General features: G+C 45.6%; 2 protein-coding genes and 1 pseudogene across 5 annotated transcripts in view; 2 read left to right on the forward strand and 1 right to left on the reverse strand.

The window, feature by feature from the left end:
• Positions 1–204: 204 nt before the first annotated feature.
• TRAFD1 (TRAF-type zinc finger domain containing 1) lies at positions 205–17,021 on the reverse strand. 4 transcript variants are annotated; one of them, XM_036277067.1, is made up of 12 exons: positions 16,915–17,021; positions 13,811–13,876; positions 10,840–10,975; positions 10,674–10,727; positions 8,873–9,278; positions 8,013–8,219; positions 5,522–5,598; positions 4,116–4,349; positions 2,810–2,930; positions 1,835–2,171; positions 1,260–1,332; positions 867–1,032 (listed from the first exon to the last, which is right to left on the reverse strand). In XM_036277067.1, exons 2-12 carry the CDS (start codon positions 13,855–13,857, stop codon positions 979–981), a joined length of 1,746 nt encoding a protein of 581 aa, XP_036132960.1. In that variant the 5' UTR covers positions 13,858–13,876; positions 16,915–17,021; the 3' UTR covers positions 867–978. The 4 variants fall into 4 exon arrangements, with proteins under 4 accessions (XP_036132962.1, XP_036132960.1, XP_036132959.1 ...); XM_036277066.1 differs by having other exon boundaries at positions 1,835–2,174; XM_036277069.1 differs by lacking the exon at positions 1,835–2,171 and having other exon boundaries at positions 205–1,032.
• The window catches only part of NAA25 (N-alpha-acetyltransferase 25, NatB auxiliary subunit), a 92,128-nt gene continuing 79,005 nt past the window's right edge, over positions 4,221–17,343 (forward strand). The window contains exons 1-2 of the mRNA XM_036277063.1: positions 4,221–4,321; positions 9,717–9,922. The gene's annotated coding sequence lies outside the window, so the exon portion shown is untranslated. The remainder of the gene's footprint in view (positions 4,322–9,716; positions 9,923–17,343) is intronic.
• On the forward strand, positions 11,418–12,184 carry LOC118640187 (annotated as a pseudogene).

A 17,343-nucleotide genomic window follows, 5' to 3' on the forward strand; every position in this document is an offset into this window, starting at 1 on the left:
CCAGGTGAGAGAGAGCTCCGCCCAGAACGCCTGGCACTCAGGAGCTCACACTGGACCTGCCAGGGTTCCAGGAAGCAAGGAGAAAGCAAGCCTAGTGCTGCGTGCCTTCCCCCACGCCTCCCTGGGGTCCAGAGCACACAGGAGAAAGAACCACAAGACTCAGCTAAACTTCAAGTACAAACTTTATTTCTATTACAAGGATGTTAGTAGTTATAATAAAATAAAAAGAGGGAGATGGGCGCTCTGATACTTGGTTTTCAGAGTAAGTCATGGAGACTAGGCCTCAGTCCCAGTCGGGGCGGAGTCCAGCCTGGCCCCGGCAGGGACAGGGAGCTGCGCGCGCCTCCATCGGGGCAGTGATGACACAGGAGCGGCTTCCCACAGAAACAGGAGGCAGTGATGCCGAGCGCCAAAGCAGCAGGTTAAAACAAAGCCCGAGTCCTCTCCCGTCCAGTTCAACTCATCTCCAGAAGCCTGTTCCTGACCTACTGCAACGGGCCCGCACACCTCCCCAGAGCTCCCCCACACCAGAGGCCCAAATCCTAGAGTGGGGAAGGGCAGGACCCAGGAGAGCTTACCCACAAGTTCCCAAAGGTAGGCACCTACCTACAGGGAAGAGAATCACTTCACTGGTGACTACCAGGGTTCCAGAACCCTCTCCCCTCCACCAGGACCACAGAGCACCAAGAGGCAGTGGTGACAATATGTCAAAGATAGAGCCCTGGTGGGCTGAGAGGCCATAACTTATATTTTTGTGCTGCCAAAAGGGCAGAGGCTAAAGCTGAAACATTTCAACCACCTCCCTGCTAACCCTCCCTCAAACCCCCAAACTCCCACATCGCAATTTCAAAGGACACAAAATGGTCATAACCTAGAAAAAGTTAAATCTGTAAAATCTCCCCCGCCACGAGCACGAGGCCTGCGCTGCAGCGAGTGCAGCTGTCAGAGAGGGACCCCGTGCGGTTCTCTGCAGACACGTCACTCCTCTTCCTCCTCCGCATCCCCAGCTCCCTGTTGCTTGGGGGCTTTTGCCTATTGAAAATAAACACAAACGAAGCTTACATAGAAAACGAAAAGGCAGTACACCTCTTGTGCTCTGAAAATGTCAGGCTTCCACGGAAACCTCATCACAAGTCAAAGGAACAGCCCTTGCTGCCCAAGCGGCCTGCTGCCCGTTCCTTCTCTGACCGCAAGAACCACAGCAGACCCACCCACGCTCCTGCGTCCTCACTGAGCACTTTGGGGCTAGATCCCATTACCTTTGCAGTTCTGCTGCGAAAGCTGGCGGTTGTGGGGGTGACCCTTGAGCTTCTGCCACCTTCACTCCTACCGCTGCAAGAGAAGGATTGGAAACTAGTTTGAGATGCCCCTGAGCAAGTCAGAACACTCAGAAGACAAACAGCTGGGACCAGACATAAGCAGCTCACTGTGAAGAGACCAAACAACAAAACCCCCCAGAGAGTAAAAACATTTTGGAATCAGACCACGACACGAGCAAAAGTCCACACTCTCAGTCACCTTCCTGAGCTACTCAAAAGTTCCCCTACTGCCCTGGCCAGTTTGGCTAAGTGGTTAGAGCGCTGGCCTGCAAACCAGGGAGTCGCAGGTTCGATTCCGGCCAAGGGCACGTATCTTGGTTGCAGTTGGTCCCCGTCCCTGGTTGGGGTCGTGCAGGTGGCAAACAATCGATGTGTCTCTCTCACATCGATTTGTGTGTGTGAGTGTCTCTCTCTCTCTTCCTTCTTCCCTCCCTCCCACTCTATCTGAAGATAAATTGAAAAATATCCTCGGGTGAGGATTGAAAAAGTTCCACTACTGAGCTAATGATTCTTACCTTGACCCATATCTCCCCGAAGGCCCACGGGAGAAAGAGGGTGCAAGGTTTTCTGGGTGGAGATTTCGAACAGGGTGAATTACTGGAACGTGCCCAGTAGCCGCGGCCCCATTATGGCTGTTTCTATTCTGCCCCCGGATGTCCTGGCTGTCGAAGTTGTTGAGCTGCATTACACGAGGAGGGCTGGGCTGGGAACCAGGTTTGGGGCCTGATTTGGATGTTGACACTCGGTTACAGGTAATCTTTATATGATTAATGGGTATGCTGGGGGGAAGAGGGTAGGTGGACTCTTTAGTGGTCTCCTGCTTAATATCATCCATGTAACGAGAAGACAGGTCTCCTGCGAAGAGAAAAGAGCACCAGCTTAGGAGAGACTGCTTTTACTCTTAGCACTAGGTTCGGGGCAGGAACAAAAAGATTCTGGGTAGAACACAACTGCCTCACATCTAAAGGCTGCTGAAACCCAAGTCTCCAGACAGGGTTGGGAACACTGTCCACACTGAATACTTATTATCTGAGTCCTCATATACATCCTCCTAACTAAACCTTGAAAAATAATTTCTAACTGGCTTTGTAGTGCATTTCAAAAGCAGTTCACTTGCCTAGTCATGAGACTCTTTAATAATGATGATGATGACTGATGATGATGATGACTGTGTACCCTAAGCAAATCTCAAGTAGAGGTAGGGGCCGGCCCAGGGCAGCCATAGTAGGTCTAAAAAATATTTCCAAATAAGCCACTGAGAAAGGCCACAGCTGAATAACCAGTGACTACTAAGCATGCCTCATGGCTGTCCCCAAAGCCACACCCTATAAACCTACACTCGAGACTGCTCAGTCTAACACGGGACCACAACTGGCCCAGTGAAATCCTGCTGTGCTAGGTAACCCCCACGTTAGAGTAGCGGATGAGAAATGGTGAACAGGCCCGAGTCAGCAGCAGACCTGCAGCTTTGGCTCAGCCCTGGCTAATACCCTGGTGTCGGACACGCCTCTTGGGCAGCTCTGGTGAGGTCTCTCGAGGCTGGAAATCCCGTCTAGGAAACCCCTCCGTCACATGGTTGTTTGCTGTGGCTGGGCGTTGGTCACACTGGTCCTAACAAGAAAAACCAAAATGAGTACCTCTGGGCTGAGTCATTCTGGGAGAGGGAGCAGTGGGAGGAAAGGAAGGAATAGCAGGCTGGGTGAAAACACCTTACGGGGAGACTGTGACAACCACTGAGAGGAAGGGCCTGGGATCCAGAGGAAATGCATCTAGAATGGAGCAGTCATTCCTGTTAGCACCAAGGCACTGACGAAGCACTGCCTGATTTGTGCAGGGATCAGGGAAGGCTGGTGTCAAGAGCTCAAAGAAGCATGCCTATACTTTTTGTTTTTTAATCCTCACCCAAAGATATTTTTCTATTTATCATTAGATAGAGTGGGAGGGAGGGAGAGAAAGAGAAACATCGATATGAGACACATCAACTGGTTGCCTCCCACACAACCATGACAGGGACGAACCACAACTGAGGTACGTGCCCTTGACTGGAATCGAACCTGCGACTCTTTGGTCCGTGGGCCGACATGCTAACCGCTGAGCCAAACCGGCCAGGGCAGCATGCCTATACTTTGACCAGAATACTTGCATGGTTGCTTATTTCATAGACTCCCACAGGTAACAACCAGCAGTCCCTTACCTACTCCTTGTTCCAAAAGCAGAAGGCTTTGTAACATGCATGAGATGTGTGGTGTTCTAGTAACAGCTACATGGCACCAACTGCAGAAATGACCCTACCACACCTGCAGTGTCAGCTCCCCATAATAAACAAGACCGGAATTCTAGACTGCAAAAGCTGGAAAAGGACTTCTAATTGTCTAGTCTAACTCCTCCATTTACAGATATCCCCAGTGAGCGTATAGGATGTGTCCAAGGTCAACTGTAGAACTACACCCTCGTGTCTCCTGAAATGCAAGCCTCAAATGCCACTACAACAGAAGAATCTGCCTGGTCAAAGTAGAATGTGTCAGTGACCTCCAAGGCGCACTCATCTAAACCATTCTGGCAAGTCCTCCACACCTGCTTCAATGGAGTCCTGGCTTCTTGGTCCTCAGCTAGTGACATGATGGTTTCAGTTGCCAGGTGGTAGAGAAAATCAGCTCACAAAACAGGGCATGTCTAGTAGCCAAGTCAGGTAGTCATGAGACTTAAATGCTAAAAAAGCTCTCTCAGGTCTCAAAGTCCCAGGTTCACTCACAGCATCGGCATGAGTCAAGTGACAGGTCCTTCAGGGACTCTTACCTGGTGATGGAACAGCACCTCCTCTTCCAGCTGTACCCCACAGAATTCACAGGGGATGATGATGCTGTCCTCCACAGAGGGCGAACTGCTCAGGCCCATCAAAGAGTCTATCTGGTTACTTGTAGCCTGCTGCAGAAACTTCTGGAAGATGACATCTGGATCTTCCTCTACTCCTTTGGGGGAAGTGCTACCCATATTAAATGAAGGTAAGGCACAGGAAGGGTTACAGCTTGTCTGTATCAAAAAAAAAGAAGAAAAAAAAAGTTAAGAAAAAAATTCTTTAGAAGTCACAAAATTTTAGTAATGCTTAATTATTGAGGAGAGGAACTGGAATGGAGCAGGGGAACGCGCATGTAATACTTTCCTTTTAGTTTAAACATTTCTGTGCCTTTTTCTTTTTTACTGTGCTCATGTGACCATTCTTTTCAAATCAATGTGAAAGGATTCAAGACTCTCCCACAGCCATACAGTAAGAGGCCCAAATATTCTTTGTCATCCTGTTAATGGATTTTCTTATGTTGCTCCCAAACCAAAAACTAGGTATATTCAAATACTGTATTATTCCACTTATGGCGATACTTAAGTTTTGAAAATGCTAGACTAGGCCAAACCAAATCAGAGAGAGCAAGAGTGTGAGGGAAAAGTAGTTCCCTCCAACAGGCAATCCTCCAACAAAGGCTGTGATTCTCTAGTCGTTCCTAAATGGCTCAAGAACTTTCAATCATTCAAAAAATATCTGACACCTCTCATATACCAAATATTAAGATTCAGAAACCAGGAAAACCCAGAATCTGTCCTCAAGGAACTCAACCTAGTGGTGTAAATGACGGGATCAGGAGACCATATCACAGGTGACAGACTAAAAGAGAAGCGGGCACAAAACTTTTGGGGAATGCACAGGTGGGACCTCGGACCTAGCATTCAGAGTGTCACTCAGGATGGTTTCTTGGAAGTCGTGTCTGAACCAAGTCTAAGAGTAAGGGGTCTGTGGTAACGGGTATGTTGAGAAGGCAGAGGTGGAAGGCCACACAGCTTCTAGGCAGAAAAAGTAAAGTTCAGGAAGGACCCCTGTCCCTTCCAGGGAACCGTAAGGACTTCAATACAGCTCCAGTAACAAAATGTGGCGTAAGATGAGACCAGACTATCAGATGGTCAGTAGAGACGTACAGTGGTCGCCACAGTATGGAGGGAGCAAACTGGGCTTGCTGGAATAAGCATTCCTTTTTCCAAGAGGGAACAAGACTGTTTTCATAGCCCTATGTCAGTCACACCACGGGAAATAGAACACAGTCGCTACTCCCACAACAGGCGCATTACGATAGTTTGCTCCAGACCTCACGTGGCCTGCAGCACCAACTATGGCCTACACAGTCCTACTTAAAGCCCTCGAGTAATTCACCACATACCTGATGGTCGATCAGCAGTTCCTCTGGGTAGAGCTCCTCACAAAATTCACAAGGCAACATGGTCTCATCAGCTGCACCTGGGTATCAGAGGCCAAAAGAACAAAAACAAATTTGGTTCAACTTGTTATCCTCCGGTGGAGTTTTAATTAAAACTTGGCTCCCTCTGACATTTCAAGAGATGTAGCATTTTTGGGGGCTACAAATCCTCCAAGGGAAACTACCCAAGAGACAAACTGCAGGCAAAAAACTGCCACTATGGAAACAGATTTACTTGTCACCATTCCCTGAGTAGCATTAAAGTAGTAACTTACCCACTACTCTTTTTTTATCCTCACCCAAGGACATTTTTGCATTTATCTTCAGATAGAGCAGGAGGGAGAGAGGGATGAAGAGAGACAGAGAGAAACATTGATGTGAGAGAGACACACTGACTGGTCACTACCCACACGACCCCAACCAGGGCCGGGGACAAACTGCAACAGAGGCCTGTGCGCTTAGCGGGAACCGAACCTGGGACTCTCTGGTCCATGGGCCAGTGCTCCAACCGCTGAGCCAAACTGGCCAGGGTTACCCACTACTCTTAAGACATTTAAATGTTTAATAAACCTAGGCACTAATCTAAGAGCCTCCTGTGCATGATTTCAATATTCAAGAAAGATTTAAGAAGTAGGTCCCGCCCTGGCTGGTTTTGCTCAGCGGTTAGAGCATCGGCCTGTGGTCCAGAGAGACCCGGGTTCAGTCCTGCTAAGGGCGCGTGCCTCGGTTGCAGTTTGTCCCCGGCCCCGGATGGGTCGTGCGGGTGGCAACCACTCGATGTGTCCCTTTCACGTCGATGTTTCTCTCTCTCTCCCTCCCATTCTATCTGAATAAAAAGTGGAAAAATGTCCTCGGGTGAGGATAAAAAAAAAAAAACAAGTAGGTCCTACAATACTCTCATTTTACAGATGAAGAAAATGAGGCTTATATATTACTGGCAGCCAAATATCCTGAAAAACCTTCCCAGTACAAACTATCAAAAAGGATACTCAGTAAGAGTAACTTAAGCCCAACCGGTGTGGCTCAGTAGATTGAGCGCTGTCCCATGGACTGAGAGGTCCCGGTTAGATCCCGGGTCAGGGCATATGCTGGGGTTGCGGGCTCGATCCCAATAGGGGGCGTGCAGGAGGCAGTTGATCAATGTTTCTCTCTCACATTGATATTTCTCACTTTCCCTTCCTCTCTCTAAAAAACTCAATAAAAACATAGAAAAAAAAACCCCAACTTTTACAAAATATTAGAAATAAAAGTAACTTAAGTAAATAAGAACAATGTTTAACCCAGGATTCCCAAAACAAAACAGCCTCAGGAAGACCACTGAACAAACGGAAGGTGAACAATGACAGGAGGTAAGGAAACCTGCCTAACTAGATTTTGGCTTTGGGTAGGAGAGAAAAGTCTCTAAGAAAAGTTAACACGCTGGCAGGTTTGGCTCAACAGAGCATAGGCCCATGGACCGAAGGGTCCTGGGTTCGATTCCCATTCAAGGACACATGCCTGGGTTGCAGAATCGATCCCTGGCCCTGGCTGGGATTGTGTGGGAGGCAACCAACTGATGTGTCTCTCTCACATTGATGTTTCTCTCTCTCTCTCTCTGTCCACCTCCTTATTTCCCTCTCCCTCCCTCCCACTCTATCTGAAAATCAATGGAAAAATATCCTCGGGTGAGGATTAAAAAAATTGGCCTGGGCTCTTCAAAAGTGCCAATGCCCTAAAATGGGGGGTGGGGGGGAGAGAGGGTAGGGAACTAAAGGAACCTAAAAAGAACTAAACATAACACATGATCCTGGATTTAAAAAAAAAAAGAGAGCGCTCTAACGGACATAATGTGCAAGTAGAGACCTTGTTAAATTTCCTGAAAGCGGACTCTGTACTGCATTTACACAGAATGCCCTTGTTCTGAAGACATGCATCCCGAAGTATGGTATATCCGCAACTTCAAACAGTTCAGGGGAATAATTATAAAAATAAAAGAAAAATACTAAAAATGGTGAATATAGATGAGGGGTACATAGATATTTGCTATACTATTTTGACATTTAAAAACAAAGTTAGCCCTGGCCGGTTTGACTCAGCGGTTAGAGCATCGGCCTGCGGTCCTGAGAGACCCGGGTTCGGTTCCTGCTAAGGGCGCGTACCTCGGTTGCAGTTTGTCCCCGGCCTGGTCGGTTGTGTGGGTGGCAGCCACTCGATGTGTCCCTTTCACATCGATGTTTCTCTCTCTCTCTCTGTTCCTCTCTCTCCCCCCGACTCTACCTGAACAAAAGATGGAAAAATGTCCTCGGGTGAGGATAAAAAAAAAAAAAAAGTTGGGAAATGCAATGAACAAACAAAAAGCAAATTTTACCTCATGGAAAACTTTCCATTTTATATGAACTATATAGTGTAAGACAAAAAAAAAAAACACACAAAAAGCCTGTGGAGACAGAGGCTAGTGAAGAATAAACAAACCGACCTTTTATGTCATTCAGACCGCTGGGACCTCCAAAGGACTGGTCTGCCTCATACACAGCCTTCCAGATGTCCTGCTCTGCCAATCTGGGGGCCTGGCCTTCATTTTGCAGACTTAGGGCCAACATGAAGTCCAAGTTTGCACTGTCTTCACCACCCTCTTTGGGGGACTGTCGGTTTTTATTCCTTTCCTGCCTTTCTTGTTCTTCCACTGAAAAAAACCAAAAACTGGTTCTCAGGATACATGAGCAATGTTGCCATGCTTTAGCGCCAGTCCATGCCTACCAAATATTCAAGGTTTGAAGGCATCTGGGCAGGAACAGAAGAGGCCCAGCCCTTCAGTTCTCACAGGACTCCAAATATTAAGTCTACCATGATAAAAGGCTCCATTACTATCCTAATTGTTTTATTAATAACCAATATTATTCAGCTTTAACTATGAGACAGACACTATGCTAAACATCTCACATGTATTTTCTGCACTGTAGAGCTTGGTTTACAGCTGGGGTCAGACTGCCTGAATTCAAATCCCCGCCCTACCACTTTCTTACCTGCACTCATGGACTGCTGTAAGAATCAAATGAGTTAATACATGTAAAGCACTTTGCAAATGCCTAACGCACATAGGGCATATTCAGTAAATATCAGCTGTTAATAGCACTGTAATCATCCTCAACCCTAACTATAATCCAGTAGTAATCCAATAACAAAGAGGTTCTGTTACTCTCATCTATAGGAAAGTTAGGTATACTTCCTAATGTTAGCTACAGCCAGGTTTCTATAATTAAGATCTATTCGGCCCTAAAGCCCTGTTCCCATCTGCCCTAAGATTTTGATACCCTTCTAATCCCAAACACAACTCACATAGATTATTTTGAATTGGAAACTGGGTTGTCATGTTCCTTTGGTGAGTAGTCCTGTTATGGAAAAGGTCTGATTCTAAGGCTCTCAGGGGCCTTCGGGGGAGCCTCGTGGGTGGATCCAGAGACTCAATCTGTCTGAGGAGTTGGGATGCAATCCAGATTCCATCTTGACCCCAAGACTCATCATATGCACTAGGAGGCAGGGCAATCTCATCTCTCTCTTTCTCCCCATCTCTCCCACAAACTTCAGGGTGAGTCTTCAGATTTTTCACCAGGACATTACGTCCACAAATGCCACATAACTCTGTCCGAGCACCACAGTAATCTTCATGGTCCTTCAATTTGAGAACAGAAAGTTCCAAATCACAGTGCTGGCAAAGGGCAAGCCGTAGAGGACACTCCATCTCCTACAACACAGAGTAATGAAGCAGTTAATATACAGATCTGAGAGGCCATGTCTTAGTGCAGGGCAAGGAAAGCAAAAAAGTATTTACTTCAGTATTCTCTTCCAACCCTAGCTTCGCCTGCCTGCCATGTTTTTCTGTGTATTTAAGAGCCAGAACTTCTGTCCCTGCTACCAGTTTCTACAAAAGGAAGAAAACTCTTAGAAGGAACCTACTCACTTGGCCACCCTGACTTATCATCATTTTGTGCACACATTACAAAGTAACCCAAAATCAGCTGGATAAGCCTAGGAGCAAATAACAAAAGCCAAACAATTCAGACATGTTTGTCAAAGCTCCACTAGCCCAATTTCCCCTTATCAGTCCAATTTGTCTTAAGTACCTGGTGACGCTGCACTTTAAAAGACCCTGATTTGTCTAATCTGCACATTTGTATTATAGCACTGGCTTTAAACTGACCAAATAAGCCAGGAATCACCAGTAAAGATAAGATGACCCAAGAGAACGGTACTCAGCAGTTGAAGAACATATTGCTGATTTAAGTTACTTGACAGCAAAAGAGCAAATAATTGCCCTGGCCAGTATGGCTCAGCGGTTGGAGCATCGGCCTGCAGACCAGAGAGTCCCGGATTCGATTCCTGCTAGGGGTAAGTCCCAAAAAAATAAAAAAGAGCAAATAATTGCTGGCACTCACTAAATAATATGGTAAGTCCTTTAACAACCCTAAAAAGTGCTAGTAACTCAGCAGAATAGCAAATAAAGACTATTTTTAAACTTTATTTGCTGTTCTGCTGAGTTACTAGCAATGGTCTATAACGGTCATAGTTTGACTTGCAGGAATGTTAGGAAATTCTTTGTACTTAAATCTTTAAAATGACTGGTGCATCACCATGTGAACCCCAGAAATTGCTGGGAGAGAAGCCAGAACAGGGGGCAGTTGATTGGAGGTTGTTTATGCAGCAGGTATATATTAGAACCAAAGAAATATTGTTAATGTGACCTCAATTACAAGTCAAATGCTTAAAAAAAGAATGAAGGTAAGAATGCCAAAGTATTTGTGAGATATTTATCTCTGAGCTGTGGAGTTATAAGTGATTCTTTTCTTTTATATTTTTTGTAAAATTTTTTCACTGAATATGAATTACCTTTTAAAATTATAAATTAATCATTTGTTAGTTTTTTAAGGACATAGAATGAAATGCACAAAACTTAATGCATACCTTGATAAACATTTACATAATGTATACACACTCCAGTGTGACCAACTAAGTAGCTGTTGGTGGGATTTTTTTTTTAATCCTCTCCCAAGGCTATTTTTCCATTTATCTTCATGTGTCTCTGTAACCTCACAACTGGACCCATGGTAACTCACTCCCTTCATTGTGCCGGGAAACTAACCTCATGATTCTTTAACTGTCTCTTCTCCAACTTCTTGTTACATTTGCAGGTTACCTAGGATAAAAAGTGAGAACCAATAAATTGGCTTTGTGACAACTTGCTCACTTGCTATTACACAACAGCAACTATAATACATTAATGAACATTTGAGTCCTTGGTGGTTCACCTGACAGTGTTCTGTAGCCATGTGAGTCTCCATGTCAGATTTGGGAAATGGTTCTTTGCAGACTGGGCACATACCAATGTTCCTTTGACAGTGGATCTCATGAATGGTAAAGTTACACACAGGAATTTCTTTTTTGCTACAGAATTAGATCAAAGAAAAAGACAAGCATTACTGACTAATCTAGTCACAGTTGTACCACGTGGAAACCTGTCCTGTCCAATCTTTATTCTCCATTATTTCTCTATAGTGAATATCTAGTCTATTAGCTCTTATGATTGTTACTACCCCTGCTTTTCAAGAATTAACTCCTGAAAGTTTTGAGTCTTCTGTGCAACACTCTCTGAATTATCAGTACTATACACTAACTAAAAGCTCAGCCTCACTTTCTAGATGTCAGAGCTGATCACAACCAACAACATGAAGTGAGATGCCAAAAAGAGCTGAGCTAGGTTTTTCCAAAACTATCCATGCCCCAAAGCACAATGGTCCACTCCAGGATTTTTTTTAATGCCGTTTATTTTCACTCTCAGTCAGGCTGTTGGAGCTACTATCTCAACCTCTACATTTGATCATTTGCAATGTTAGGCTTTGATAACTTAAACACGAATTTCTACCAGATGGCTCATAAAATTGATGACCAATAGCAGCAGTCCTGGGATTGTAGAAGACCCAACAGTATGCTGGCTATGACTACTCATGGCAAGGACAATTTGTCCCTCCAGACATGATGCAGCCACAACAGACATACACTACGTGGATTTTTCAGCCAACTCAGGCATATAGTCCAACTACACCTTAGTCATTAAAAGGAGCACATGGCAGCATCATGTTGAGACTGATTTGGCAGGACCAAGGATTATTTTCACCGTCTTTGGAGCCACGTTGTTACTGCCTGGCAAAATCCAATAGGCTATGCCTATGGATGGTATCAGCGTAACTGGATGTTTAGGAATGTTTTGTTTATTAAACTTAATAAGAATGACAGGTGCCCTGGCCAGTTTTGCTCAGTGGTTGGAGCATCGGCCTGTGGACCAGAGAGTCCCGGGTTCTGTTCCCACCAGGGGCACGTACCAAAAAAAAAAGAATGACAGGTGTTTCATTTAGATGTGTGGCAAGTATCCTTGGATACTGTCTTCTTCCCACAATCCTACTTTCCAGCTTTGTAGTGATATTTTCTTGGCAGAATGGTATAGGAATCATTCTCATTGCTGGAATTATTAAATGGTATAGTTTTTCTGCTTCCAAAATTTTTATTTCTGCATTAGCCATGGAAAAAAAGCAACTTCTAGTAGCATATCCTTGTGCCTTCTTATAAGGAGTCTTTGCCTTAATTTCTGTTTTCTGAACTGAATTTATCTAGGATGTGGACATCTTATAAAATCACAGTGATGTTTGCTTGTGATTATTTGTATCATTGATTACTTTATATCAGTAACAGTATATATAAAATCCAAACTAAGCTAAATTTTAAATGGCAGAAAGTGACAGAGGCATGGTAGAAAAAATACCCTATAAGGCAGCACACCCTCACAGAAATACATTTTATTTTTTTTAAGAAATGAAATCTTAATTCCATGCAGGGAAAGAATATTGTGACCAGCAGTTACTCTGATTATATCCTAATTCTGCCCAAAGGCTGAGCAGGAAAAAAAAAGGCAATAAAAAAACAACAACTGTTATTTGGCTCAAACCTTTCATCAATCTGCACCAAACTATTTCCTTTATTAAACATCTCTTTCCTTCTGACCTAATTTGGTAAGTTATACATAACACAGTTTTGCTTTCTTTAGCTTTTAGTGAGAGCACTTGTATATCACTAAAACACCAAGTTCTTGAGAAATCCCAACCAAGAATCAGATTAGCTGCACTCCTAAGTTTCACTTCAGCAAAGAAGAGTTGCTGTTTCTTGTCACTCACGTGGGTTAAAAACACCAAAATAGAAAGCTTAACATTCAAGACCACGCCCAGTGTTCACTAACAGTTCTGGAATCACAAAATGATAATGATTAATCTGGACTGCCAGAAGACTTTTTAGGCTATTTTTTTTGTTAAGCAACTGAACATTCCTTCAGCAACATCGTGTATAACAACAGTTCAGCTGCTCTGGCTGAACTGCTCTCTCACTACTAGGTGTAAAGCCAAGCTCACTAAACCTTGCTCCCAATCAACCCCAAGACCAGCCACCGTAGCCACTCAGAGAAATCCTTGCAACTACTTTGAAAAACATCAATCTAGTCCAAATATTTTATTATATTTTTAGTATCTTTTTTAAAAATGTATGATGAGCCCTGGCCGGTTTGGCTCAGCGGTTAGAGCGTTGGCCTGCGGTCCAGAGATCCAAGTTCGGTTCCCGCTAAGGGCATGTGCCTCGGTTGAGGTTTGTCCCCGGCCCTGGTTGGGTTGTGCGGGTGGCAGCCACTCAATGTGTCCCTTTCACGTTGATGTCTCTCTCTCTCTCTCTCCCTCCCTCCCACTCTATCTGAACAAAAAATGGAAAAATGTCCTCAGGTGAGGATAAAAAAAAAAAGAAAGAAAAGAAAAATGTCCTCGGGGGTGAGAAAAAAGAAAAAAGTCCTCAGGTGAGGGAAAAAAACAATGTATGATGATAGTTTTCAGAAAGACCAAAAAAATAAATGCCTAAATGCCCTTATTTACAGATCAGAAAAGTGAGGCCCAGAGCAGTCAACTGACTTGCCAAAAGCCATTAACTAACTAAAGGCAGGAACCAGAGCCCTGAGGCCAGCTTCATCTTATCATTCTAGTCACTACACTATGACAGCTAAACCAACTATCTTGTCAAATGGCCAAAACAGGCAATTTTACTCAAAATTGTTAAAAAGGCTTTAGATGCATATATTTGCAAGATATACTCTATATGGCTCTATTTATAACCTGCCATTAAATAAACCAACTCTTTACAGAAGCTTGTCTGTCCTCATTCCAATAACATTTCTTAAATTTAATTTCTTACCAGTTGTCACACAGTCGAGTGTCCAGGTCATCTATAAATTCAGCCATCTTTAGCTCTTCTGGAAAACTACAAAGATATAAGTGAGAACTTTCAACTTCATTTCTGCTTTAAGGATGACAAGCAAAACACAAAAACAAAACAAAAAACAAGTGCACAGAAAATATCACCAAAACTAGTGCATTTTGTAAGAACGAGACGGTGCAGGGTCTCCGGAAGTGCAGGTTTATTGGGAATAGCCTGCCGACTACCTCTAAGGAGAGAGTAGCAACCGGCTTGTGTAGACTAGGGATTTTTAAACTTAGGGCTGGGGAGGGGGGTAATGTGGAAGTTAAGAGCTAACACATTTAAAGCACTTTAGTTAATACTCAACACATGAATTTTACCTTATTTTTAAATTTTCACTTTAAAATAATTCGACTTGCAAAAAACAGCACGAAGAACTCCTATATACTCCTCATCCAAAACATCAAAAATAACCACAGTAAAATGATCAAATGTAGGAAACTAACACTAACACAGTACTAGCAACTAGTCAACAGAGCTTCAAATTTCACAAATCATTCCACTAATACCCCTTTTCTGGTTCAGGATCAAACCCAGGGTCACATACTGCATTTAGTTATCTCTCCTTGATCTTCTTTGATGTGGGATATTTCTTCATCTTTCATAATTCTCTTAAGTGTTTTGGCTAGTCATTTTATAGAATGTCCTTCAGTTTAAATTTGTTTGATGTTTTCTCATGATTACTATATATCTGGTAAGAATGCCATAGAAGTGATGTTGTGTTCACCTTGCTGCATTATATTAGAAAGCATATGGTGTCAACAAGCTTATTATTAGAGGTGGTATTAACTTCAATCACTTAGTTAAGACAGTGTCTGCCAGGTTTCTCCACTATAAAGTTTCCCTTCTTCTTTTTTTTTTTAATCCTCACCTGAGGACATTTTTCCATTTTCTGTTCAGATAGAGTGGGAAGGAGAGAGAGAGAAACATGGACGCGAAAGGGACACATCGAGTGGGTGCCACCCGCACAACCCAACCAGGGCTGAGGACAAACTGCAACCAAGTTACATGCCCTTAGTGGGAACCAAACCCAGGTCTCTCTGGACCAGAGGCTGATGCTCCAACCGCTGAGCCAAACTGGCCAGGGCTCCCTTCTTTTTAAACAAGATATCAATGCAGAAAGCAAAGTGCTGGCAATTTTATTACCAATATATAATTCCTTTCCACGACATAAAAATGGTCTTAAATACTGCCATCAAAAAGGGCCCTGTATTGGTTTTGACATTTCCAAATGAACTTGTTTTTCAAAACACACATTCATTCATTCAACGTGTTAATTAAGACCACGTGTGCCAGACACTGTGCCCTGGCATTTAAAATCCTTTACAAATTGCCTGGCTGGTGTGGCTCAGTGGTTGTGCGCTGACCCATGCGCCAAGAGGTCCCTAGTTCGATTCCCACTCAGGGCACATGCCCAGATTGGGGGCCAAATCCCCAGTGGGGGGCATGCAGGAGATGGCCAATTGATGTTCTCTCTCATGGATGTTTCTATCTCTCTCCCTCTCCCTTCCTCTCTTTCTAAAAAAAAGAAAGAAAAAAAAACTTTACAAATTAAACTGTGTCTGACCCAACAGATCAACTTAGTAAAAGAGAAAAATGAACAAAGACCTTCTGAAGGTGACTATTTTGATGGAAAAGTACAAAGACAAAGGGAGATGGGAGCGAAGGGAATCTCCTTTAGGTAAGGGTGGTGAGGAACTTTGAGATGACCTTTAAACTAAGACCAGAAGTTACAAGAGCCAGCTGTGTAAATAGGAAGACAGCAGATAGGGAGTAGGGGAAAACCCATTAAGGCAGGGGCCCCAAAGAGCAATGAAGGAGAAAGTAAACATAGATCTGGAAGGCAGAAGGAAAGGGGGGATGATTCCAGAAGGCTCCTCATCAAGGACAGAAAGGATAACGCATATTCCAAAAACCAATGGTATTTAAACTAGGGAGTGACATGATTCAAGATACCCACTCTGCTATGAAATGCAAACTAGGGATAGGAAGCACCTACCTATGAAAATAAATCACTTTCCCAAAAGGCAGAAGCCTAGGTACTTTTCCCAGGGCCGACGGATACTACGTGTGACCTATTCCCGTCCACTAAAGCCAAGGCAGAGCCTCTGATGAGGGAAGTACCTGGTTTTCTAGCTGCAAGGGGGCTCGGGGTCGGCCCCTCTGAGGGTCCAAGTCTGGTTCTGACACTCAGTACCTAAGTGATTCAACCTCCCTGGACCTCCCATTCCGCACGCAGACAAGTGACCCTATTTCCAAGGGTCGTTCTGTGCAGTGAATGAGCGAAGGCATGGAGGTGCTTCGGTTCAGCAAATCGTCAACGTCAGGAGGAGCCCCTCTTCGGGACTTCGGAGGCCGCCCCTCGGCCCGAGGGGGCGGGGCTACCGCTTCGGGGTACAGACCCAGGAAGCGATTTCCAGCTGCCCCTCCCCCAGCGGCGCCGCAGGTCGGGATCCCGGCGGGGAGAGGGCAGCAGCCTCGCCAACCGCAGCCGTTCACACGTGGGGTGCGTGTGCTGTGGACGCTTTCCACGGGAAACCTTCATGATCCGGAACACGACCCTCCCAGGCGAAAGTCATCATCCCCATTTCAGAGACAGCGAAAGCGAAAGTTCAGGGAGGCAGTTACCCGCCGCTCAGCTAGTCAGAGTGGGGGCTCGAACCCGGGTCCCTCGGCCGAGAGCCCGCACTAGGCCACCGCGACCCCCACGCCGGCAGCTGGAGGCTGGGCCCAGCTCCGACTGGGGCGCGGTGACCCAGCGGCGCGCCGGCCGACGCCCGTTTCCCAGCGCTGGGGCCAAGGCCGGGAAGGGGCGGCGGCGGCGGGGCCAGGGTCCGTCGAGGCTCCGATTCCCTGCGGAGAAAGCGCCGCCTCCACCATCGGCCAGAGGAGCCGCGGCGGCGCGGGCATCCTTCCCCTAGCGGCCGCGACCCCCCGACCTACAGCCCCCTCAGCCACACACCCCGCCCTCCGGGCGCCGGCCTCCTCCCGAACTGGAGGCCGCAGGGAGCTCCCCAAGCTTGGGCTGCCGCCGCACTCACCTCGCACCAGAAGAAGGACGTCGAGTTGACTCGCCAGCCACAGCCTCCGAGGATCCTCAGTCAACTCCCGCACTGAACAACGGCCTCCAGAGCCGCCTCACCATTTCCGACCGTCGCGGAGGAGCGCGTCCATTGGCCAGGGGCGGCCTCGGCTGTCGGCCCATTGGACAGCACTGTTGTCGCTCCCAGGGCCCCGCCTGCTGTGCGCCGATTGGCTTCTCAGAGCTCCACGGGGGCGTGTCCCTGGAAGTCTCAGCCCCTGCACATCTGGAATGAGGGACAGAGATCTGAGCGGTACTGAGCCCGGCAACTGCCCATGACACAGGCTAATAATATTTGCATGAATAATACTGTACAAACATTACGAATACGCCTAATATATTAAGGTAATTGTCTTTTCCCTCTTGTCATGAGCCATTAATATTTATT

The sequence above is a fragment of the Molossus molossus genome, unplaced genomic scaffold (genome assembly GCF_014108415.1).
Source record: "Molossus molossus isolate mMolMol1 unplaced genomic scaffold, mMolMol1.p scaffold_m16_p_22, whole genome shotgun sequence".
NCBI classification, from domain to species: Eukaryota; Metazoa; Chordata; class Mammalia; order Chiroptera; family Molossidae; genus Molossus; species Molossus molossus.

Excerpts from the sequence above, each read along its gene's own strand:
- TRAFD1 (XM_036277066.1), bottom strand. The coding sequence starts at position 13,857 with ATGGCTGAATTTATAGATGACCTGGACACTCGACTGTGTGACAACTG. Across the intron at positions 10,728-10,839 it reads TGGCTACAGAACACTGTCAG|GTAACCTGCAAATGTAACAA; the intron begins GTGAACCACCAA and ends TTTTTATCCTAG. Across the intron at positions 2,931-4,115 it reads AGGTGCTGTTCCATCACCAG|GACCAGTGTGACCAACGCCC; the intron begins GTAAGAGTCCCT and ends TTTTCTTGTTAG.